The 24,906-nt window shown below is 45.1% G+C and overlaps 1 protein-coding gene across 8 annotated transcripts in view; it reads left to right on the top strand.

Moving 5' to 3' along the window:
- bahcc1 (BAH domain and coiled-coil containing 1) overlaps positions 1–24,906 on the top strand; it is a 275,446-nt gene that overhangs the window by 64,289 nt on the left and 186,251 nt on the right. For all 8 annotated transcript variants that reach the window (XM_033044370.1, XM_033044369.1, XM_033044374.1 and 5 more), the window contains one exon: positions 8,482–8,652. In XM_033044370.1, coding sequence (XP_032900261.1) covers positions 8,482–8,652 — 171 coding nt within the window. The remainder of the gene's footprint in view (positions 1–8,481; positions 8,653–24,906) is intronic.

The following is a 24,906-nucleotide window of genomic DNA, read 5'->3' as shown; positions in this document are numbered from 1 at the left end:
TGTGGATTCGCTGGGCCGAAGAGCTTGTTTCTGCGCTATATCTCCAAAGTCTAAAGGGTAACTCTTTTGAGTAGGAAAGAACTGTAGATGCAGGTTTACACTGAAGATAGACACAAAATGCCGGAGTAACTCAGTGGAACAGACAGCATCTCTGGGGAGAAGGAATGTGTGACGTTTCGGGTTGAGACCCTTCTTCTCTTGGGTGCCTGATGTCGAGCAAATTGTTAGAACTCTGCAATATTTATTATCTATTCTTTAATTTGAGGCAAAGAGTTTTTGTAGAGTGTAGCTTTAACACTGTGGTGTTATGGTTAATTCCTTAAGTCACATGCTCGGTAAAGGCAAAGGGTTAAGATAATGGCAGAGTGAATGTTCTAGGATTGATGCAGCTTCCTCCACTGTTCTGTAGCCATTATCTGCTCCCAATCCATCTTGATAAGGAAGCTGAGTGTGACTTCTGGCTGGTAAATCAACCACTGAGAGGATTACGGGCAACTGATAGAAATCAGGAATCTGAATCTTAGCAGTGCTGTCTTAACTCTGCTTGATTTGGATCCTAAAACAATTCTGGCAATGCTGCCGAAGGAAGGAAAGACTTGCAGTGGCCATTGCAAGAATCGAAGGTACACAAAAATGCTGGAGAAACTCAGCGGGTGCAGCAGCATCTATCTATTCTTAGGCAACAAATAGGCAACATTTCAGGCCGAAACCCTTCTTCAGACTTCTTCAGGTTGCAAGAATCGAACCTGGAACCTTTGAGTTCTGTGCCTGAGGACTGGAAAATTGCAAGTCCTTGCTCAATAAAGGGCGTGGGGATAGACCCAGTAACTATTGATCAATCAGCTTAACCTTGGTGGAGGGGAAAGTTTGAATAACAATAATCAGGGCCAGAATTAGCAGTTTCTTTGGGCAGTCTGGACAGCCACAGACCCACACTACCCTGACCATGCTCTCATTCCATTCCGACCATTGGGAAGAAGATTCAGGAGCCCGAAAACCATGACCAGCAGGTTCAAGAATTGCTTCTTCCCAACATCAGGCTCTAGAACACTACATAACTCTAACCTTTAGACTTTTAGACTTTAGAGATACAGCGTGGAAACAGGCCGTTCGGCCCACCGAATTTGCGCCGGCCAGCGATCACCTTGTACATTGATGCTATCCCTCACACTTGAGACAATTTACAATTTACAGAAGACAATTAACCTATAAACCTGTATGTGCTTGGTGTGTGGGAGGAAACCGGAGCACCTGGAGCACCGAAATCCCAAATGGTCACAGGGAGAACGTACAAACTCCATATAGACAGCACCTATAGTCAGGATCGAACCCGGTTCTCTGGCGCCGTAAGGCAGCAACTCCACCTCTGCGCCACTGTGCCGACCTGTGACATCAGCAGAAAATGATTTTTTTTGGGCCAGTGTATTTGGTTGCACAATGGACATTTTTGTTTTGTACTAGTATCACCGTTATAAGTTTGTTTAATTTTTTGTGGGTTATTATATTTGTCTGTGTGGGTTGTGCTTACAGGCCTGTTCAGCTGCTGCAACTAAAAAATGTCATAGTTCTGTTGTCAGTTCAGATGACAATTAAACATTCTTGACTCTAATTAAAGAAAGTTGACATGTTTTGCTAATTGTCTAATTAATCTGAAGGAGTATTTGATGGAGATGGAAAAAGGGTTGATGAGGGAAATGTGGTCCATGTGGTGTGTATGGATTTGCAAAAAAACCAAAACAAACATTTGATAAATTCAAGATTGAAGACTCGACAGGTCAAGCACTGTATATGGAAGCAAAAGATGCAAGTCATCAATTTGGGCGGGGGGGGGGGGGGGGGGGGGGGGGGGGGGAGAAAGAGGAAAGTCAGCCCATATGTAGTTTAGTTTACTTCAGTTTAGAGATACACCGCAGGAACAGGCCCTTCGGCCCACTTAGTCCGCAATGTCCAGCGATCCTTGTACATCAACACTACCACACACACACACACACACACACACACACACACACACACACACACACACACACACACACACACACACACACACACCCACCCCCCCCCCCCCCCCCCCCCCCCCGTTGTACATAGCCAATTAACCTACAAATCTGTATGCCTTTGGAGTGTGGGAGGAAACCGAAGATCTCGGAGGAAACCCACGCAGGTCACGATGAGAACGCACAAACTCCGTACAGACAAGCACCCGTAGTCAGGATCTAACCCGGGTCACTGGCGCTGTAAGGCAGTAGATCTACCGCTGCATCACCATGCCACCCAATATATAGTTTTATGAAAGGGATTGGATGGGTGAGTGATAATTGGGGCCAGATGTGGAGGGGATGTTGGGCAGATGGGAATAAACCTGGGACGGGTGAATAAAGGATGTTACGTGTTAGTTGGAACCAGATGGGAGAAAGGATGATAGGCAGCTGAAACTAAGTCGGGGAGGGGATGGCAAAGACAAACATAGGAGGAAGAAAGTGCATAAGGAGGAACTGCAGAGGCTGGTTTGCACAGTAGATATGTACAAAATGCTGGATTAACCCAGCGGATCAGGCAGCATCTCTGGAGAAAAGGAATAGGTGACATTTTGGTCGAGACCCTTCAGCAGACTGGCAAAGGAGGAAGAAAACTAGGTGGACGGATAAGTGTACGTGTGAGGAGAACGCGTGCAAATTTCTTTGCTGTACAATACAATACATTACATTTATTTGTCATTTGGACCCCGTTGAGGTCCAAACGAAATGCCGTTTCTGCAGCCATACCTACAAAACAAAAAAGACCCAAGACCCAACACAATTTACACAAACATCCTTCACAGCGCTTCTTCTCCTCGCTGTGAAGGAAGGCAAAAAAAACATATCTCTCCCCTGCACTCCCCTCTCCCCCCCCATGTCAGAGTCAAAGACAGAGTCAAAGCCCCCGGCGGGCGATGTTAAATGTCCCGCAGCCATTAAAGCTACGCCGGGTGATGCAAGGCCACGCACCGGGTCTTGGTGTTGGAGCACCGGCGGGCGCTCACAAAGTCCCGCGGCCAATCCAAGCCGCGCGGGGCGGTGATGTAGGCCCCGCTCCAGGTAATCTTCAACCCCGCAACTAGGGCGGGAGAAGTCGCCGTTGTGGAAGCCCCGAAAAGCGGTCTCCCACCAGGGACCCGTGGGCTCCCGGTATTACTGTCCACAGACCTGCGGTAGGAGCTTCCGAATCTCCGGGTGTCGGGTCATAGCAGCGCGCCACCACAGCTACACCCGCTCCGGACTCGGCCAGCTCCGTGATGGTGAGTAAATCCGCAGCTCCATGACTGGAGCCCCAGGTCGTTCCTGTTGGAGGCCGCTCCACGTTGCAGCCCCAACGACAACCTTGGTACACGTGACAATAAACTAAACTCAAACACAAGGTTGGAAAATATGTTCGGACCATCGGGGTTGCAAACGATCAAAGCACAATATGAGACATGGAATGAAGGGGGCTGTAGCATGAATAGAAAATTAACCAAGTAACAAGAAATGGAGAAGTAGTGAGAGATTGTTACCCAGACCATGGCATGGTGGCGCAGCGGTAGAGTTGCTGCCTTAAGGGCCTGTCCCACTAAGGGCGTCATTTGCACGTCAATACACGACATCCTAAAAATTGGTTGGCGTGGCGTGATGAGCACATGGCGTTTGATGAGGTGCGGTGGCGTATGCAGTGACGTGCGGCACCCCAGGATTTTGGAATGCTCAAAATACTCGCGCGCCATCTGCGTGACGTATCCCTTGCGCACGCTGACGTACTGATGGCGTACGTGTAGAATGTGGTGATGCATGGATACGCACGGTGATGAACGAACATGGCCTATGCTAATTTATTATCAACGTCCGTAACCATTAGCCGCCCATACGCCGTCAGCACACCATTTGAGCGCCGCACCACATGAGCACCCGGGTATAAAGCGCGCGTAGTTTTTCACTGGGAAAATCCTTGCCATGTAGATCAGACTAAGTACGAACGACATCGCAAACGGCTCCCATAAGAAGCAGGGCCCTCAAGAGCACTTGGCGCGCGACTGTCGTACTGCTAGACGATTTTCACGTGACAGTGACGCGCCCAAGTGGGACAAGCCCTTTCCAGCGCTTGCAGCACCAGAGACCCGAGTTCAATCCTGACTACTAGTGCTGTCTGTACGAAGTTTGTACGTTCTCCCTGTGACGTACGTTCCCCCCCACGCTACAAAGACATACAGGTTTGTAGGTTAATTGGCTTGTGTTTGTATACTTGGTATAAGTGTAAATTGTCCCTTGTATGTGGGCTTGTATTAATGTGTGGGTATCGCTGGGCGGTGCAGACTCAGGGGCACATTCCCGTGCTGTATCTCTAAACTAAGCTACGCTAAACTAAACCAGAGGGAAATATATAATGGCATTCCCCAGGGACCAGTACTAGTTCTCCCAATGTCTTTGATGACTCGGACTTGGGTGAACAGGACTCAGTTTCCAAATCGACTGATGATTCAAAACATGAAGGAGTCATCTGAGAAAATGAGTATAGAGATACACTGGGGTGGCACAGTAGAGCATCGGCAGAGTTGCTGCCTTACAGAGCAAGAGACCCAGCTTCAATCCTGACTGCGGGTGCTGTCTGTATGGAGTTTGTACATTCTCCCTGTGACCGCGTGGGTTTTCCCCGGGTGCTCCAGTTTCCTCCCACACTCCAAAGACGTGCAGGTTTTTTTGTATGTTAATTGACTTCTGTAAAATTGTCCCTGGGATCGCTGGTCGGCATGGACTGTGTGGGCCTGAAGGGCCTTTTTCCGCATTGCATCTCTAAACTAAACATAAACTAATCTAAAATATGGAGAGGCAGGTGGGACGAGAAGCGCAGGGAGCAGATGAAATTTAAGATGAGCCGGGCTGGCTGGGTCTTTGCGTGTGAATGTCCAGCGAGTCTGTGTCCTGTGTGTGGACATGCTCTATTATTTGAGAGGCCTACAGTACGTGTTGCACATTCCTCCGCGTGGCTGGGCTCCATTTCACTATCCGGTATCTCTGGCTCGCTTTCTCTCTCTCGCCCATAGACAGTGAACTGATGCATCCCACCACAGTGCCAGCAGACACTAACCAGCCAATGTGCCCAGGTCTGAAGCATTTACATTCCGTGGAAAATGGCAAATGGACGTAAGAAGTGGCAGAGCTGAATTCCTTCATGACTTTTACCCGTTGACCCCCTGCCTCATTTATAACCACTTGCAGTCTTGCAGCGAAATGATAATTGCTTAAATTTTTCAATAAAAGCATCTGGTGTGTTAGCGCCTACTCAGCTTCCTTGGATAGAGAAGATACTGTCTGACAAATGCTAGATACAATGAGGTTCTGCTGGGGGCCCAAAGGCAAGCTTCCCACGAACATTCTTAAAATATTGCATGGTTGTAAAAGCTGGCTGATGCGTTTTAGAGCACAAGTTTAGCCCGAGGCCACATGAAGAATGGACATCTGAATATGGCAAAACACATTCTTCCCCTGTGTATCCATGCTGAAACCAAGCCAGCAAAAGTAGGACATATGATACAAGCTACACTTCACTTTAAGCATTAACCATGTAGCTTCCGCTGCCACAGTGCATCACAAGATGACCTATTCTTAAACTAGATTTCTTTTAGTTTTTTTGTCTCTGCCCTGCTTTTTGTTCCCATTTGTAAAAATGAGTTTAGTTTATCTTGGAGATACAGCGCGGAAACAGGCCCTTCAGCCCACCAGGTCCACGCCGACCAGCGATCCCTGCACACTAGCACTATCCTACACACACACTAGGGACAATTTACAATTTTACCAAGCCAGTTAACCTGCAGACTTGTACATCTTTGGAGTGCTAGAGGAAACCGGAGTACCCGGAGAAAGCCCACGCGGTCACGAGGAGAATGTACAAACTTCGCCCACAGCACCTGTAGTCGGGATTGAACCCGAGTCTCTGGCGCTGTAAGGCAGCAATCTACCGCGGGGCTACGGTGCCTTCCAGATCATAAAAATATCTGCAGTGACAAACATGGAGCAAGCCCAATGATTCAAAGGTACATTGTTAATCATACCAGAAGGTAGTGTAATCAGTGAACAACACCCAGGTCAATGACGAACCCAGGCTCAGTTCATGCAGGCTCAGCTCATGCAGGCTCAGCTCATGCAGGCTCAGCTAATGCAGGCTTAGCTAATGCAGGCCCAGCTAATGCAGGCTCAGTTCATGCAGGCTCAGCTAATGCAGGCCCAGTTCATGCAGGCCCAGCTAATGCAGGCTCAGTTCATGCAGGCTCAGCTAATGCAGGCCCAGTTCATGCAGGCCCAGCTAATGCAGCCTCAGTTCATGCAGGCTCAGTTCATGCAGGCTCAGCTAATGCAGGCTCAGTTCATTCCCTCTGTCTCTTGTTGCCCTGAGCCAAACCACTGTCAATTTATTTGTCTATTTCCAACCATTTTGTTTTCAATCTTGCTGCGAAATATGTTGCTGTTTTTTTAACTCTATTTTTCAATGAACCTCGTATTCCGAAAGGAATCTTTGATGTACTTTCCCCATGATTTCTAGTCTAGTTTAGTTTGGAGATACAGCATGGAATATGCCCTTCGGCCCACAGAGTCTATGTCGACCATTGATTATCTGTTCATACCAGATCAATGTTACCCCACTTTCTCATCCACCCTACACACTCAGGGCAATTTGCAGAGGCCGATAATGAAGCAGATCTTATGTTTGTTGTTTACAAAACCTCAAAAAGAATGCAGACACAAGGAACTGCAGGTGCTGGTTTATCAACAAAAAAAAAAGACACAAAGTGGTGGAGGAACTCAGCAGGTCAGGCATTATCTCAGGAGAACATGGAGATGTGATGGTTCGGGTTGGGGACCCTTCTTCAGACTGAATGGCCAGACAGTGGGCAAAAAGGCACGGTGGCGCAACAGTAGAGTAGCTGCCTTACAAAGCCAGAGACCCAGGTTCGATCCTGACTACGAGTGCTTGTCTGTACAGAGTTTGTACGTTCTCCCCATGACCCGCGTGGGTTTTCTCCAGGATCTCCCGTTTCCTCCCATACTCTAAAGACGTACGTTAATTGGCTTTGAATAATTGTAACTTGTCCCTCGTGTGTGTGTAGGATAGTGTTAGTGTACGGGGATCCGTTGTTGGCGCAGACTCGGTGTGGCGTGGGACCTGTTTCCGCACAGTATCACTAAACTAAACTAAATTAAAAGGGTCATAAGGAATAGAATTAGGCCATTCGGCCCATCAACACGCCATTTAATCATGGCTGATCTATCACTCCCTCCTAACCCATTCTCCTGCCTTCTCCCCACAACCTCTGACACCTGTACTAATCAAGAAACTATCTATCTCTGCCTTAAAAGAATGGTGGTAGTGGTGGCTCTGAGTTAAAAGCGGCAGCGACCAATCTGGCCTTAGGTCAAATTGGTGAATGCTGGAAATATGCAGCTGATCAGGCAACGTGGCCAGAGACGCGGAGTTAGTGTCTCATGTGACTTATTCAATCTTTCATCAGAGAGGTCATTGAGAGGGTTCTCTGTGTGTGTGCAGATGATGCTCAAAGGGAGTGCAGCAGCATAAGCATGACGCTTGTTGATGGTAGAATGTTTTTATAATAGCAGAATTAGGCCATTCTGCCCATCAAGTTTTCAAGTTTGAATGGTGGAGTAATTCAATCATGGATGACCTATCTTTCCCTCTTAAACCCATTCTCGTGCCGTTCTCCCCATTACCCCCAACACCCGTACTCATCAAGAATCTGTCAATGTCTGTCTAACAAATATCCATTGACTTGGCCTCCACAGCCATCTGTGGCAATGAATTCCACAGATTCACCACCCTCTGATAAAATAAATTTCTCCTCATCTCATTTCTAAAGGTACGTCTTTATGGCCTCTAGTCCTAGACTCTCCCACTAATGGAAACATCCTCTCCACAACCACTCTATCCAGGCTTTTCACTATTCGCTAAATTTCAATGACGTCTCCCTTCAACTTTCTAAACTCCAGCAAGTACAGGCCCAGTGTTGTCAAACACTTATCATATGTTAACCCAATCATTCCTGGGATCATTCTCATAAACGTCCTCTGGACCCTCTCCACTGCCAGCACATCCTTCCTCAGGTATGGGGCCCAAACCTGCTCACGATATTCCAAATGCGGCTTTTATAAAGTCTCATCATTGCATCCCCAGGAAAGGGGAGAGTGCAGGTAGTTTGTAGGAAAGGGTGAACAACCCAAACTCGAGGGATGGAGAGAATCTAGGTAGTTTGTGGGAAAGGAGTAGGGGTGTCTGGGCTTAAGTCAGGAGAAAGAAGGAGAATGGGGTTGAAAGGGAAAGATGATCAGCCATGATTGAATGGTGGAGTAGGCCTGATGGCCTGAATGGTCTAATTCTGCTCGAATCGCATATGAGCTTATGAGAGAGTGTGACGAACAAACAAACTAATTCTGTTGCTGTTTCTCTTTTCTTTGGACACGGCAGGCAACGCACTGATGGGAAACCCGTCAGCCACATTCATGGGAAGTTTCCTCGCCAGTAGTTTGGGGTCAGCACCTGCTCATCCCTCGGGACCCACGTCCTCCCCCTCCGAGCCCGCCTACCGCAATCCCCACACAGCGACGTCGCAGATTTGGTTTTCCCACTCCAACGAAGGTAAGCCAAACGCACCCCTGGACAGCCTCGGCAACTCTCCTTGTAATGAACCCGCATTAAACTGAGCTTCCCACTTTCAGCTGGAGTGTCAGAGAGTGTGGGCGGTGAGACAGCTGGTGGCCCTGCGCCTAATAATATTACTCCCCGTGGGATTCCCCCGCACACATTCACGAAAGAGGGCTGGAAACAGAGCACTTGAAAGATTTATTCTTAGCATGACTCTGGCATGGAGTTCTTTGAACCGCAGCCTGGCTGTGCACAGCCTTCCGCAGCGAATCGACCATCAAGTAACGTCGCGCACAGCAGTGACCCACAAATGGTGCGAGTGTCAACGAAATCACGTTGGGTTTCTAAACGCAACCAATAACGTTTATCTCTGGATAATATGATATAAGTTAACGATAATCCTGTTGATGTCAAAAGTAGCGTTTCTTGCGCTGATGGATTCAGGGATCAGATTTATTTTCTTGAAAGAGCATGACTCTGGAAATTGCATGAATTCTTCAAAAGTAGTGCACTTGCTTCATGATATTCAATCTCTTCCTGTGTCTCCATTTGGTCAAAATTGCAAATGTTATATTGTCCGCATACTTGGGTGGAAAACTGCTACAGCAGCAATTAAATTTGTCTGGCTGTTGTGATTTTGCCGACATGTTGCTTGATCAGTTCTGTCGACTGTAGATACCATCGGTGCTGCAATTAGTAGTGTATCCCATTCCTATCCACTACATATTGTTACATGAGTTGCATTGCTACATTGTACTTACATGCTTTCTGCTGTCTTTGTATTGGTGCAATTGGCTGAGGCAGATTCACAATGATACGTGGTATGTGTTCATCCATTGTTAACCATTGCTTTTCATAGTGCATAAACAGACAGACTCTCGTTATTTACTGATAATGAGAACAATACTTCAGTGACTGGAATCTTAACAGTAAAAAAAAGGACTGAATTTTGCCTCGGATCACATGTGCAAAGCGTGCGATATAGTAGCAGCTGTGTATTGTACACTTGGTCAGAAGTCGAACTGCAGCTGAAGAGAATATTTAGAAGGATGTTGCCAGGACTCGAGGGCCTGAGCTATAGGGAGAGGTTGAGCAGGCCAGGCTTCTACTCCTTGGAGCGCAGGAAGATGAGGGGTTGATCTTGTAGAAGTGTACTAAATCGTGAGAGGAATAGATCAGATAAATGCACAGTCTCTTGCCCAGAGTAGGGGAATCAAGAACCAGAGGACATGGGTTTAAGGTGAAGGGAGGGAAATTTAATAGTGACCTAACATTTTTTACACAAGGGCTGGTGGGTGTATGGAACGAGCTGCTGGAGGAGGTAGTTGAGGCAGGTACTATCGCAATGTTTAGACGGGTACATGGATAGGACAGGTTTAGAGGGATATGGGCTGAATGCAGGCAAGTATGATTAGTGTAGAGGGGACATGTAGGTAGGTGTGGGCATGTTGGGCCGATGGGCCTGTTTCCACAATGTATGACTCTGACTCCATGAAAATCGGTTGCAGAATTTAATACACATGTGCTAACGTGTCGAGCATATTAGGTAGAAACAGAAATTAGGATGAGGAGCAGGCCATTCAGTCACTCGAGCTTGTTCCGTCAATTAATACAACCCATGCTGATCCTTTATCTGTCTACCATATCCATTCCCTCCCCATTACCCCTTGATATGTTTTCTGTCTGGAAATCCATCTAACTCCTTCTTAAATATATCCATCACCATGCGTCGTACAGAATGTCATAGGTTCACCACTCTCTGGGTGAAGAACTATCTCCACTTCTCAATCCTAAATGCCAATCCCCTGCTTATCCTTGTATGTCTCTTTTTTTGAAATATCAATTTGCCTTGAAATCAGCATGCAGCTTTGTTCATATTTCTACCATGTCTCTGTAAATGTGATCACATTATATCTGTCATTAATTTATCTATTGCAAATGTTTCATGCATTTGCATACACATCTTTATATTTATCTGCTTGACATTGATAGAAATCTTAATTTATTTTGTACTATGATCCTATATTTTTTTAGTTTAGCTTAGAAGATACAGCATGGGGGAAAAGGCCATTCGGCCCACTGGGCACCCAACCATCGATCACCCGTTCACACTAGTTCTATGTTATCCCACCTTCTCATCCACTGCGTACACACTCAGGGCAATTAACCTACATACCCGCGCGTCTCTGGGATGTGGGAGGAAACCAGGGCATCTGGTGGAAACACACAGTAACAGGGAGAACGTGCAAACTCCACAAATACAGAGCACCCGAGGTCAGGATTGAACCCGGGTTCTCGGCTGCTGTGAGGCGTTGGGAGGCAGCGGCTCTACCAGCTGTGCCACTGTGCCGCCACTTAATGCACAGAGTTACCCATAAAACTGCAACCTGATGGAAATCTCATATAAAAACTTCCTTTAAATTCTATTGAGACATTGAATATAAAATTGCGTGTTCTTTTATGGCCTATTAGATCTCTAGTGTCATGTCTGCTTCCTCATATTCCTCCATCCTACAAGAGGATTTATGATGCCTCATATTTCTTTGCATTGAATGGTATCCCACAACACTCTCTCCTCTACACAAACCTGCCCATCTCTCTCACGTTCGTATGGTTTGACATGTTCTCTGCACTAGGCGTTGCCAGGAAACTTAAGCACAACTCCTCTTGTGCCTCATTCACTGTGATTTATACGATTGGAAAAGGAAAGATGTGCAGCGTAGATCCCTGGCACAGAGAGCAGCTAGATTCCATCTGTCTGAATCTACTCCCACTCGCGACTGTTTTATTCCCTTAGCCACTCCTCTCCTCCCTTTCACACACCCATGGCTCTTGTGGTGGTTAGATATCATCATCATGCGGATGACACAAGTGTAGTAACTGAAACTCAACAGATATTCATATGCTGGCCAGATGCCCCAGGGAATACACGGGGGAAACAACAGGATGGCGCGCTGGTGGAACGGTAGAGTTACTGCCTTACAGCGAATGCAGCGCCGGAGACCTGGGTTCGATCCCGACTATGGGTGCTGTCTGTACGAAGTTTGTATGTTCTCCCCGTGACCTGCGTGGGTTTTCTCCGAGACCTTCGGTTTCCTCCCACACTCCAAAGACGTGCAGGTTTGTAGGTTAATTGGCTTGGTAAATGTAAAAATTGTCCCCAGTGTGTGTGTGTGTGTAGGACTGTGTTAATGTGTGGGGATCGCTGGTCGGCGCGGACACGTTGGGCTGAAGGGCCTGTTTCTGCACTGTATCTAAACTAAACAGCATGCCGAAACTAAGTCTGTAGAAAATTTGATGTCATGTTTTTGAACTGCACTTCACTTAAGACTAGATGGAATTGATTATGCATGTTGGGAGGGCGCTGGGAGTCTGAAACTGGCCAGAGACCCCTAAGGATTGTCCAGCTGATCTTAATAATAAAGGCAGAGAAAATAAACTATAAAAGCAAACTGGCACGTAATGTAAAACAAACAATGCATGTTTTTTTCAGTACTCAAAGGAAGAGCGAGGTCCAAGTGAATCCTTAAGGAAGAGTCTGGTGCAATCATTATGGGGAATAAGGAAATTACGGATACTTTGCATCAATGGAAGATAATATGAGCATTGGGTGGTGCAGCTGGTAGCGCTGCTGTCTCACACCACCAGGGTTTGATCCTGACCTTCGCTGCTGTCTGTGTGGAGTTTGCACATTCTCCCTGTGACCACGTGAGTTTAGTCAGTGTAGTCTCGATAGGCCCCAGCGTCTGTTTCCATGCTGTATCTCTGAAGTCTAAAGTCTAACTAGTGTGAACTGGTGATCAATAGCTGCCGTGGGCTAAAGGGCCCATCTCCATGTTGTATCTTTCCATCAATTTATTCATTCAAATAAATCAGACAAGAGAGGGATTATGTGCATTACCATCACGAGTATGTAGCAAACTACGAGGGCTAATGACTCCTACGTCGCCTGGCCTGGATGACTTGCATGGGTTTTCTCCGGGTGCTCCAGTTTCCTCCCACACACCAAAGACATACAGCTTGTAGGCGAATTGGCCAGGTAAAATTGTAAATTGTTCCTAGTGTGTGTAGGATAGCCTTAGTGTGCGGAGATTGCTGGTGGCATGGACTCGGTGGGCTGAAGGGCCCGTTTCCACACTGTATCTCCAAACTAAAATCATAATCCAAAATGCAGAGAGTCAGCGAGGATTTATGAAACGTAAATCATATCTTACAACTTTATTAGCGTGTTTGGTGGCAATCTTGACCAGAGTGGATAAAGGGGGAACCAATGGATGAATTTGGTGCTGCACAAATGATCAAGTCACAATGTAAAGGTATATCTTAATATATTGGTATCGATAGGGCACTGGGGGGGGGGGGGGGGGTACAAACTATTTGCAGAGAAGTATTGATGGGGTACATGAGTGGGCAAATAGTTGCCAAATGAAGAAAGTGAGTAAATGCAGTTGTTCATTTTGGCGGGCAGAAAGAACAGTTACCGTGTTATTTAAATGGTGAAAAACTGCAGAAAGTGGCATAATAAAAGGGAATTAGTATCCTGTGTGAAACCTAGTAGGTTAGCAGGGTGATAGTGAACTCTGTCGGAATGATGCCTCTTCCTGCAAGAGGGTTGGAGCTTAAAGGAAGTGATGCGGACCGGTAACTGTACAAAGCACTGATCACAAGATCACATCTGGAGTACTGGGAACAGTTTTTATTCCCATATTTGAGTAAAGATATTATTTAATTGGGACCAATTCAGAGAAGGTTCATGAGGATGTTCCTGAGTAAGGAGAAAGACACAAAGTGCCTGACGAGCTCAGCGGTGTCAGGCAGCATCTATAGACAAACTTTCAGATCAAGAGCTTTCTTTAGACTAAAATACCATTTCCAGACCTGAAATGTCACCTAACCACGTTCTCCACAGATGCTGCCTGACCTGCTGAGTTACTCCAGCACTTTGTGTCTTTCTTTTGCTAACTGGTATCTGCAGTTCCTTGTTTTGACTTTCCGAATGGGTTTGGATAGGAACTTGAGGAAAAGATAAACTGCAGGGCAAAGGAAAATGTGGGATGGCAAGGGAATTAATTGATGGACCTGGTGGGTGAAATGTGGGATGGCAAGGGAATGAATTGATGGACCTGGTGGGTGAAATGTGGGATGACAAGGGAATGAATTGATGGACCTGGTGGGTGAAATGTGGGATGGCAAGGGAATGAATTGATGGACCTGGTGGGTGAAATGTCCCTCTGGATCACATTGTGTTTGTAAGTCTAGGGTTCACATTAGAGGAAAGGATGAGTAGGAAAGAACTGCAGATGCTGGTTTAAATGGAAGATAGACATAAAAATGCTGCAGTAACTCAGCAGGACAGGCAGCATCTCGGGAGAGAAGGAATGGGTGACGTTTCGGGTCGAGACCCTTCTTCAGACGGATGAACTCCCTTGCAAGCTGCAACTAACTGCGTTTAAGTGACTGCTGGTCACAGCCACAGAGGCTATCTTCAGGATCACCAGCTTATCGGAACATTTTTCATGTCTGTTAAGCATGATAAATTGAATTAAAACTTAATTAGTGATACGTAACTGCAGGCAAAGCTCCGATATCAAAGAATGACGTATCAATGTACAGATTCATCCGTGCTGACTTGTAAATATTTCTCACTACATTTTTTGGGGGGAAGATAATAAAGCACAAATTGATTGGTTAAGAAGAGTACTTTCTCAATGAACTCAGTGACCAGAATGGCACCTCTAGCATGTACACTCGGCGGGCTGCTCTGTGCACACCGCACTAACTGGGGCGAATGTGTTTATGTACTGGGACAGTCTTGCTGAGCCGTATACAATAAATGTATTTCACTGCACCTCCTGGTACACATGACAATAAAGAAACCATTGACCATTGATCAGTTTGCAGAGAGAGTTCAAGTTCAAGTGAGTTCAAGTGAGTTCATTGTCATGTGTCCCTGTATAGGACAATGAAATTCTTGCTTTGCTTAAGCACACAGAAAATAGTAGGCATTTACTACAAAACAGATAAATGTGTCCATATACCATGATATAAATATATACACACATGAATAAGTAAACTGATAAAGTGCAAATAGCAGAAAGTGGATATTAATAATCAGAGTTTTGTCCGAGCCAGGTTTAATAGCCTGATGGCTGTGGGGAAGTAGCTATTCCTGAACCTGGTTGTTGCAGTCTTCAGGCTCCTGTACCTTCTACCTGAAGGTAGCAGGGAGATGAGTGTGTGGCCAGGATGGTGTGGGTCTTTGATGATACTGCCAGCCTTTTTGAGGCAGCGACTGCGATAAATCCCCTCGATGGAAGGAAGGTCAGAGCCGATGATGGACTGGGCAGTGTTTACTACTTTTTGTAGTCTTTTCCTCTCCAGGGCGCTCAAATTGCCGAACCAAGCCACGATGCAACCGGTCAGCATGCTCTCTACTGTGCACCTGTAGAAGTTAGAGAGAGTCTTCCTTGAGTGGTAGAACTATGCTGATACTGTGTATATACTTCAGCGAATGTGGCAGTTGTAAGGTCATAAGTGATAGGAATCTATCTCTGCCTTGAAAATATCCCACTGACCTGACCTCCACAGCCTTCTGTGGCAAAGAATTCAATAGATTCACCACCCCCTGATGAGAACAGGTCTTGTGTCTATGTAGCCAGAGGGATGTCCACAGCATATTAATCATTGAGATTTGAGGTGTCAAAGGTACATTTCTTATCAACAGGGACAGTTTGGGCTGATTCAGCAGGTTTAATGCAGATCGTATTAGCTCCCCTTCCCAGTCATCTAGCTGTGGGCAGCATGATCACACTTAATGCACTTATATATTCACTTCTCGCATGGTCCCTCACTAATCTTGCTGCCGCTTATTCCTGTTACAGAAGCGGATGGCGGGTGTCGGGGGTTATGGGGAGAAACATTGAAAATAGGTGCAGGAGTATGCCATTCGGCCCTTCGAGCCAGCACCGCCATTCAATATGAACATGGCTGATCATCCAAAATCAGTACCCCGTTCTGGCTTTTTCCCCATATCCCTTGATTCCCTCAGCCTAAAGAGCTAAATCTAACCGTCTTGAAAACATCGTTATCATCATTACTTTTTTGCATATCTTTAATTAATTCTTCTTTATCTCTCTACATCATCGTCTTTAGCCGTCGTTTCCCTTATGCCTAACCAGTCTGAAGAAGGGCCTCGACCTGAAACATCACCCATTCCTTCTCTCCAGAGATGCTGCCTGGCCCGCCGAGTTAAGCCAGATTTTTGTGTCGATGTTCGGTTTAAACTAGCATCTGCAGTTCCTTCCTACACATAGATCAGTCATGAATGAATGGTGGTGAAGACTTGATGGGCCGAATGGCCTAATTCTGCTCCTCTAACTTATGAAGTCATGGGATGCATTGCATAGCAGGACTCCACTTTACTGTCAAATATATTTTCAAATACATTTTGTAAATAAATCCGATATTCAGTTTAAATCAGTTTCAATAATTTGAGAAAAGTAAAACATGATAACCCTTTAATTGGGTCATATTAATTATAAATATAATGTGATTTCAGAAAAAAAAAGAAAAAAAAACCCACTGAAATTATCTGATGAATGAAGGTCGGCAATCCCATTCAAATTGTAAATTGTTCCTAGTGTGTAGGATCGTGTTAATGTACGGGGATCGATGGTCGTCATGGACTCGGTGGGCCGTAGGACCTGTTCTGCCTCGCTGTTTCTCTAAACTAAACAGCGAGGCAGACCTGAATCTCTCCTAGGGCGGCGCAGTTGTAGACTTGCTGCCTACAGCGCCAGAGACCCGGGTTCGAGCCTGACTACGGGTGCTGTCTGGACGGAGTATGTATGTTCTCCCCGTGACCTGCGTGGGTTTTCTCCGGGAGCTCCGCTTTCCTCCCACACTCCAAAGACGTACAGGTTTATCGGCGAATTGGCTTGATAAAATTGTAAGTTGCCCCCACACAACACAACACAATTTAACATAGGATAATGTTATTGTGCGGGGATCGCTAGTCGGCCTGGACTCGGTGGCGCTGAAGAGCCTGTTTCAGCTCTATCTCTAAACTGAACTAAAGTAAACTTAATGAATGGTGTTGTGCTAAAAAATACAGCACTTGGGCTGATGCGAAGTGTATCTAACCCTTCAGATCAATCTGGAACCAGTGCTAGGCTCAATGGGGAGTCAAGCAGCAGAGCAGAAGGGCAGATGTGCAGAACATCAAAGGGCAGACAGGCAGAGAATTTACAGTTGCATCCGGCATATTGTTCATCTTTTTATTAAAATAGAAGTGAGAGGAATTCAAGATGAAGCATTTGGCATTTCCAGGCAATTTAAAATACAGGACTTTTTAAAGATTGATATCAAATGAGGAACAAGAAGTCAATATTTTTAAAATATGAAGAACAATTTACTTAATTGTTCCCATAATTCTAAAATCTAGTTGCCAACCTATTTCCCTTTAATTAAACTTTACCATTGCTTTTTTTAGTCCCTTGATGCTGCCTTAGATTTTCAAAATGGTTGCAGCAAAAATGGTTTACTGCCCCAGGACCATATTTGCTTTGTGTGCAAGTGTAAACACAGATTCTTGCATGTGTAAGCATGTGTCTGTGTAGCACACGCATCTGAGTAAACACAATATGTTTGTAAGTGCGTGTCGTTGTATCTGTGTGCAAGTGTGTGTGTAAGCATGTTTTACTTGTGTGCCTGTGAATGCGCATGCATATTCTGCTTTTGCTATCCCTCCCTTTATTCTACCCATTATACTTGATGTTGTGCTTGATTCTATTTATTATTTATTGTATTATCTGATTATCGGATAGCAGGAAAAAAAAAGGCTTTTCTCAGTACCTCAGTGCATGTGAAAATAGTAAACCTAAACCTATTGTGCGTATGCATTTGTAAGTACGTTTCTGTGTGTGTACATACAATACATGCAGTATTTTCAATGATTCTTGTGCTAGTGATTCAGATAGATTAATTACAACTCATTACCCTGTATCAGTGCCACAAAGTGTACTGTATGACATTTCTGGTCAAACCGATGAGAACATCTAATTTCCTCTGAAAGGAACTGACTTTCCAAAACACTCCTTGTTGAACAGAATTAAAGAAGCATGTCCCCTTGTGAACGATGCCGTCATATCCTGGATTTGCATGATCCCTTTTGTTCAACAGTCTCGTTGTCAGTGTGAAGGGGAACGGGTTTATCCACGGGATAACACATTCTAATAGTGTAGTTTAGAGATCCAGCGCAGAAACACGCCCATCGGCCAAGCTAGTCCACAACGACCAGCGACCCCCGCACATTAACACTATCCTCCACACGCTAGGGCCAATTTACACATACACCAAGCCAATTAACCTACAAACCTGCATGGCTTTGGAGTGTGGGAGGAAACCGAAGATCTCGGAGAAAACCCACGCAGTCATGGGGAGAACGTACAAACTCAGTACACCACATTCGGGATTGAATCCGGGCCTCCGGCGCTGCAAGCGCTGTAAAGGCAGCAACTCAATACAATACAATACAATACAATACAATACAATACAATACCTTTAATTTGTCATTTGAACCTCACATGAGGTTCAAACGAAATTTGGTTTCTGCAGCCATACAAAAAAAGAACCAAGACACACACCAACACAATTCAATTCACATAAACATCCATCACAGTGAGTCCTCCTCACTGTGATGGAAGGCAAAACTTAAACATATCTCTCCCCTGCACTCCCCTCTCCCCCCCATGTCAGAGTCAAAGACAGAGTCAAAGCCCCCGGCGGGCGATGTTAAATGTCCCGCAGCCATTAAAGCTACGCCGGGTGATGCAAGGCCACGCACCGGGTCTTGGTGTTGGAGCCCCGGCGGGCGCTCACAAAGTCCCGCGGCCATTCCAAGCAGCGCTGGGCGGTGATGTAGGCCCCGCTCCAGGTAATCTTCAACCCCGCAACTCGGGCGGGAGAAGTCGCTGCTGCGGAAGCCCCGAAAAGCGGTCTCCCAGCAGGGACCCGCGGGCTCCCGGTATTACTGTCCACAGACCTGCGGTAGGAGCTTCCGAATCTCCGGGTGTCGGGTGTCGGGTCACAGCAGCGCTCCACCACAGCTACACCCGCTCCGGACTCGGCCAGCTCCGTGATGGTGAGTAAATCCGCAGCTCCGCGACTGGAGCCCCAGGTCATTCCTGTTGGAGGCCGCTCCACGTTGCAGCCCCAACGACAACGGAGACCCGACAAAGAAAAGGTCGGGTCTCCCGTGCAGGGGAAAGACCTTAAAGTTCCCCCACCCCACCCCACCCCCACACACATACCCCGACAAAAAAACCCAATAAAAACTACATAGAACAAGACAGAAAACAATAAAAAAGACAGGGACTGCAGAGGCCGCTGCTGACAAGAGTCGTGCCGCCCACAACTCTACCGCTGCGCCACCGTGCCGCCCTGGTTTGCTGACAAACATAATTTGCTGTGAAATGTTTTCATGCAATTGTTGCGGTGTTTTGCAAATATTAGTGTGGTAATGTGCCTAAATGGGAAAAGTTTGCCTGTTCCATCTGGGAGATTCTTTTCTGACACATTAAACGTCAAGATAGACACAAAATGCTCGAGTAACTCAGCCCCTCTGGAGAAAAGATATAGGTGAAATGTCGCGGGGTGACGCCTGTATGGTCGTGAGTAGTCGCCCAAAGAGTCGTACCTTTTTCTGGTCGCCGCTGGATTTTCAACATGTTGAAAATTTTCGGAGACCTGCTGCGACTATGACGGGTGCCGACAAGTCGCCCAAAAATAAGTGGGACAGGACCTTCACTCCAGCATTTTGTGCCTATCTTCGGTGTAAAACCATCATTTGCAGTTCCCTTCTACATGTAAACCTCAAGATGTATTTGGCATTTCAAGGAGAAATGTCCCCCATTTACTCATCTTGTACGAGTTAAGGACACTGCGAGAAGTTGTAAGGTAAAATTATACAGTGTAGTTAATGCCATTGCTTTTGGACGCTGCATGGAATACCAGAGTGGTTGTATCATACTAAATTGAACATTGCTGAAGATTTGTATGAGTAAATGAAATCTTTTATCTTTCAGAATAGGCTTGAGCTCCCTGCTTAAGGTTTCCATCAGAAATTTATACTCTGCCAAGTAGCGATCTCAGTGTGCACTTGGGCTGATTTACAAGTGAAACCATAAATCTTTGGGTTTATAAAGTTTGCTGGAGAATATCACCATCGTTTAGAGGCGACGTGAATTCTCTTGGCTCTCTCATGGACTTGTATGACTATTTGATAAATCATTACTGCTCTCCTCAAAAGCAAATGTGGAGATGAAAAGGTTCATTAACAAGACGTTTCAGATTGAATTTTAGATTAGCAGTGCAATGAAGAGACCCCACCCAACACACACAGTGAGTGGATTCTTGGAGTGGTTTACGGTAGGCAAATACAGAGAGTGCTTTGCTGTGCATGATCTATGAAGGTTTCACAATGCATTCTCATGTTGCTAAAGGTCCTTACTAATTGCCTTGGTGTGACAGGGTGATTTGTAAAATGTTGCTGCTGTGACAAGCCTCACATAATAAATTAAACTGGCGCAGTAATTAATAAATGAATACGTTTCTATTAAAAAGTTTCTTGATTTGAACTGGCCAAAAAGAAATATTTTATGGTAAGGTTTTTTTGTTTTTTTACTGAGATGCCACTGTTCACTACTTACTATGTTGCTTCTGGACTGCAATGAGAGGCTCCTCGAGAAAGGTGAAGGAGGGAACCGCAGATGCTGGTTTAAACCAAAGATAGGAACAAAAAGCTGGAGTAACTCAGAGGGTCAGACAGCATCTCTGGAGAAAAGGACTAGGTGATGTTTCGGGCCACAAGTTCACAAGTTATAGGAGTAGAATTAGGCCATTCGGCCCATCAAGTCTACTCCGCCATTCAATCATGGTTGAGCTCTGCCTCCTAATCCAATTTTCCTGCCTTCTGCCAGAACAAGGGGTCACAGTTTAAGGATAAGGGGGAAATCTTTTAGGACCGAGATGAGAAAAATATTTTTCACACAGAGAGTGGTGAATCTCTGGAATTCTCTGCCACAGAAGGTAGTGAGGCAAGTTCATTGGTTATATTTAAGAGGGAGTTAGATGTGGCCCTTGTGGCCAAGGGGATCAGGGGGTATGGAGAGAAGGCAGTTACGGGATACTGAGTTGGATGATCAGCCATGATCATATTGAATGGCGGTGCAGGCTCGAAGGGCCGAATGGCCTACTCCTGCACCTATTTTCTATGTTTCTATGTTTCTCCCCATAACCCTTGACATCCGTTCTAATCAAGAATTTGTCTATCTCTGCCTTACAAATATTCACTGACTTGGCCTCCACAGCCCTCTGTGACAATGAGTTCCACAGATTAACTACCCTCTGACTAAAGAGGTTTCTCCTCACCTCCTTTCTAAAAGAGCGCCCTTTAATTCTGAGGCTATGATCTCTGGTGCTGGACTCTCCCACCAGTGGAGACATCCTTTCCACATCCACTCTATGCCTTTCCTTATTCTGTAACTTTCAATGAGGTCCCCACTCAACCTTCTAAACTCCAGCGAGTAGAGGCCCAGTGCTGTCAAACGCCCATCATATGTTAACCCACTCACTCCTGGAATCATTCCCGTAAACCTCCTCTGGACACTCTTCTGAGTCAGCACATCCTTCCTCAGATATGGGGCCCAAAAGTGCTCACAGTACTTATAATGCTTCTTTGTTCACATTTCTTTTGCTTTGCATTCCTTTTTATGCTTTTTTTCTTATTTGCTTGAGACCATGCTTCAGGGTGAAGTATGATTCTGTAATGGTGAAGAATTCAGAAATTGTTCTGAAGAAAGACTAATTCAGACAGAAAGGTGATGCTGCCAACTTGGGGAATCGCAACAAGCGCAGATACCAGAGAAGCCAAACCCACTTACATTGAAGAAGCATGGAACTGCAGGTGCTGGTTTACATAAAAATGAAAAGTGCTGGAGCAGATGCAGACCCTTTTTTACGTTGAGGTTCGGCAGCAGTATTGGCACCCGTGTCAATCTGCTCGAAATACACTGGACCCTGCATCTGCTGCAGTGCAAGAGGACACCATGCGGCAATACTGTTTGTCCAGCATGGTTCTGTGTGTGGGAGACAATGTCTCATGAAATTGTTAGAGCTTTTTAAAGAAATAACCAGGAAGGCCGATGAGGGCAGGTTCATAGACATGTGTAAGAAATAACTGCAGGTGCTGGTTTAACACGAAGATAGGCACAAAAAGCTGGAGTAAAGCAGCAGGATAGGCAGCATCTCTGGAGAGATGGAATGCGTGATGTTTCGGGTCGAGAACGCTTCAGACTGGTTTGGGATAAGGGAAACGAGAGATATAGACGGTGATGTGGAGAGATAAAGAACAATGAATGAAAGGTATGTAAAAAAGTAATGATGATAAAGGAAACAGGCCATTGTAAACTGTTTGTTGGGTGAAAATGAGAAGCTAGTGTGACTTGGGTGGGGGAGGGATAGAGAGAGAGGGTATGCTGGGGCTACCTGAAGTGAGAGAAATCAATATTCAAACCACTGGGTTGTAAGCTGCCCAAGCGAGATACGAGATGCTGTTCCTCAAATTTGCGTTTAGCCTCACTCTGACAATGGAGGAGACCGAGGACAGAAAGGTCTGTGTAGGAATGGGAAGGAGAATTAAAGTGTCCAGCAGCCGGGAGATCGGGTTGGTCCACGCGGGCTGAGTGAAGGTGTTCCGCGAAACCATCGCCCAGTCTGCGCTTGGTCTCGGGCCGATGTGTAAGAGTCCACATCTTGAACAATGGATACTGTAGATGAGGTTGGAGGAGCTCTGCCTAACCACAAGAACTACAGTGGGATTTAATCAGTTGGACAAGTGGGCTGAGGAATAATTAATGGAGTTTAAGTGTGAGGTGTTGCTAAACTAAACCAAACACACTAAAGCCAAATTCTTCAATACTTTGAAATGCATTTCCTGTAACCTTACATTTACATTCCCAGTAACTTCATCACTGAATCCAATGACAGAATGACCCAAAGTCACAATTTTGTACCTAACTGGAAAAGTAGTAAGTAAATAGGAGTTAGCAGTATTCTTCCCCCAATATTCCCCATGCCTTTCTTCAATTCAAATTAGATAATGATCAATTTTTAAACGTTAATTTAAATTTACGGTAGATTTTTCCAAACCATTTTGTTCAACAGTAAGTAAAGCTTCAGATGATCTGGTTGAAGAAGGGTCTTTGTTTATTTTATCTTGTCCATTTAGAACGTTAATCATAGTCGATCGTTTTCTTTAAACTCCCGCTCGGTTTGTTTGGTAAATATGTAGGATCACATTGTTCAGTTTAACCAAGGTCTTTCTGTGTCTCTGTGAAATAAAATTCAGAAGTCACCTTATCCATGCCCCAATTAACATGCATCTGATTAACTCAACATGACCTTTGATCATGGGTAACCAGGCCTTATAATGTTTCTTTGTTCTCATTTCTTTTGCTTTGTATTCCTATTTCCCCCCCCCCCTTTTTTTTCTTATTTGCTCTATACCAGTTGTCTTTGGCTATTATTACCCTTGCTCATCTTTTTGTGTTCATGCTTTCTCTCACAGTTTCTTTTTAATCATACCTTTTCTTTCATCTGATGTTTGCCCTGTACCGCTGCACCCTTAGTCGGACCATACTGCTCACTTCAAAATCAGCGCTGCCTTTAACAGATGTCCCTTTGATTTTTGTTGTGCTGTTTACCCAATGGCCAGGAAAAGATCAGTTTATGTACTTAAGCATTCAAATGTAATTCAAAGGCTCCACCACACCTTTTCGATATCCCTTTCATTGATGCAGTCCCAAAATAAATAGCTGCGTGATTTTCAGGAGTTTTTAAAATGTAGTTGTGCTTCATGCATGAATGTGAGTGATGACTATTGTTGTTAATCCATCTCCACAAGATAAATACAGATGGGGTTGGCCCCTTGATCAATTTTGGCAAATCCATTCCGAAAGATCAACGTCCCCTCAACATAGTCCCGTAAATGATCCCAAGTTGTGTCCGTCCTGTGCTTAGGAAATGTTGATGGCTCTGTGCAGCCGAAGCCTTTGAACTCCGATCTTGTGCTTGCCTTTTGTCTCAGTTTAACTTGTACTCACTACGTGCATATGTATAGAACACTGTTCCCCTTACCCTTCATTGCCTTCACTGCTTCCTTTAATTTGGACTGAATTTAATTAGTAGTTAGTTCAAACATGTTTACATCTGAATGCAATGAGAATATCAGATTGTGCACATGTAAATAAGCACTGAAGATAGACACTAAATGCTGGAGTAACTGACGTTTCGGATCGAGACCCTTCTTTAAACACTACAGCTATGTGTTACTTAATTATTCCTATTTACAATTTTAACAAATAGAATAGAATTGGTCAGCATTTTGTTTACAATAACTACTTACAATACATATCTATCATAAGTTAGACACAAAGTGCTGGAACAACTCAGCAGGTCAAGCAGTATCTCTGGATGAAGAGGATAGGTGACGTTTCGGGTCGGGATACTTCTTCAGAACGGTTCTGAATGCAGTCCGAAGAAGGGCCCCAACCCAAAACATCACCCATACACCCAGCATCTACAGTTCCTTTCTATGCTCGATGCAGAAGTTATTAAATGTTGGGATATGAATACTTAATGCAATCACCCAATGTATCTCTGCATTGATTATGTTTATGGCTTAACATTAGTAAATATCTTGAAGAGGTAATGATGAGACACTATAAATTGAAAAATATTCAAGCACGTGAGGTTATTGCACATAGAGAATCAACAAGCAGATACAAAGTAATTAACATTGAATAATTCTATCTGAGGCTTGAACTTTACAAAGTGGTGTAGCTGTATAAAAGACTGGTTAGACTGTACTTCGCCTACTTGCCAAGTCATACACTGCTCCCGTTTGCATACTGGAAATTTGCCTTGACAGAATTCACAAATCACAACCCAAAAATTGTTTTTCTAACTATAAAATTAATATTTTACTGCACTTGCAACTTGTGCTTTATCATCTATGAAATAGTTTGGTGCAACTGAGGTCCATAAGGGCCACTAAATATACACTGACCCACATTTTCTTTAGATAAGGGGGAGCAGCAATAAGAATGAGTCCTGCTGATTTTAAAAAGCCTCCACTGCCACAAACAATTTGTCCTATTTCATTGCTGGAAGAGTAGCGTTGGGGTCAAT

This window comes from Amblyraja radiata, chromosome 26 (genome assembly GCF_010909765.2).
Source record: "Amblyraja radiata isolate CabotCenter1 chromosome 26, sAmbRad1.1.pri, whole genome shotgun sequence".
Classification (NCBI taxonomy): Eukaryota; Metazoa; Chordata; class Chondrichthyes; order Rajiformes; family Rajidae; genus Amblyraja; species Amblyraja radiata.
Note: the sequence above shows the minus strand (reverse complement) of the source record. Positions and strands in the feature narration are given on the sequence as shown.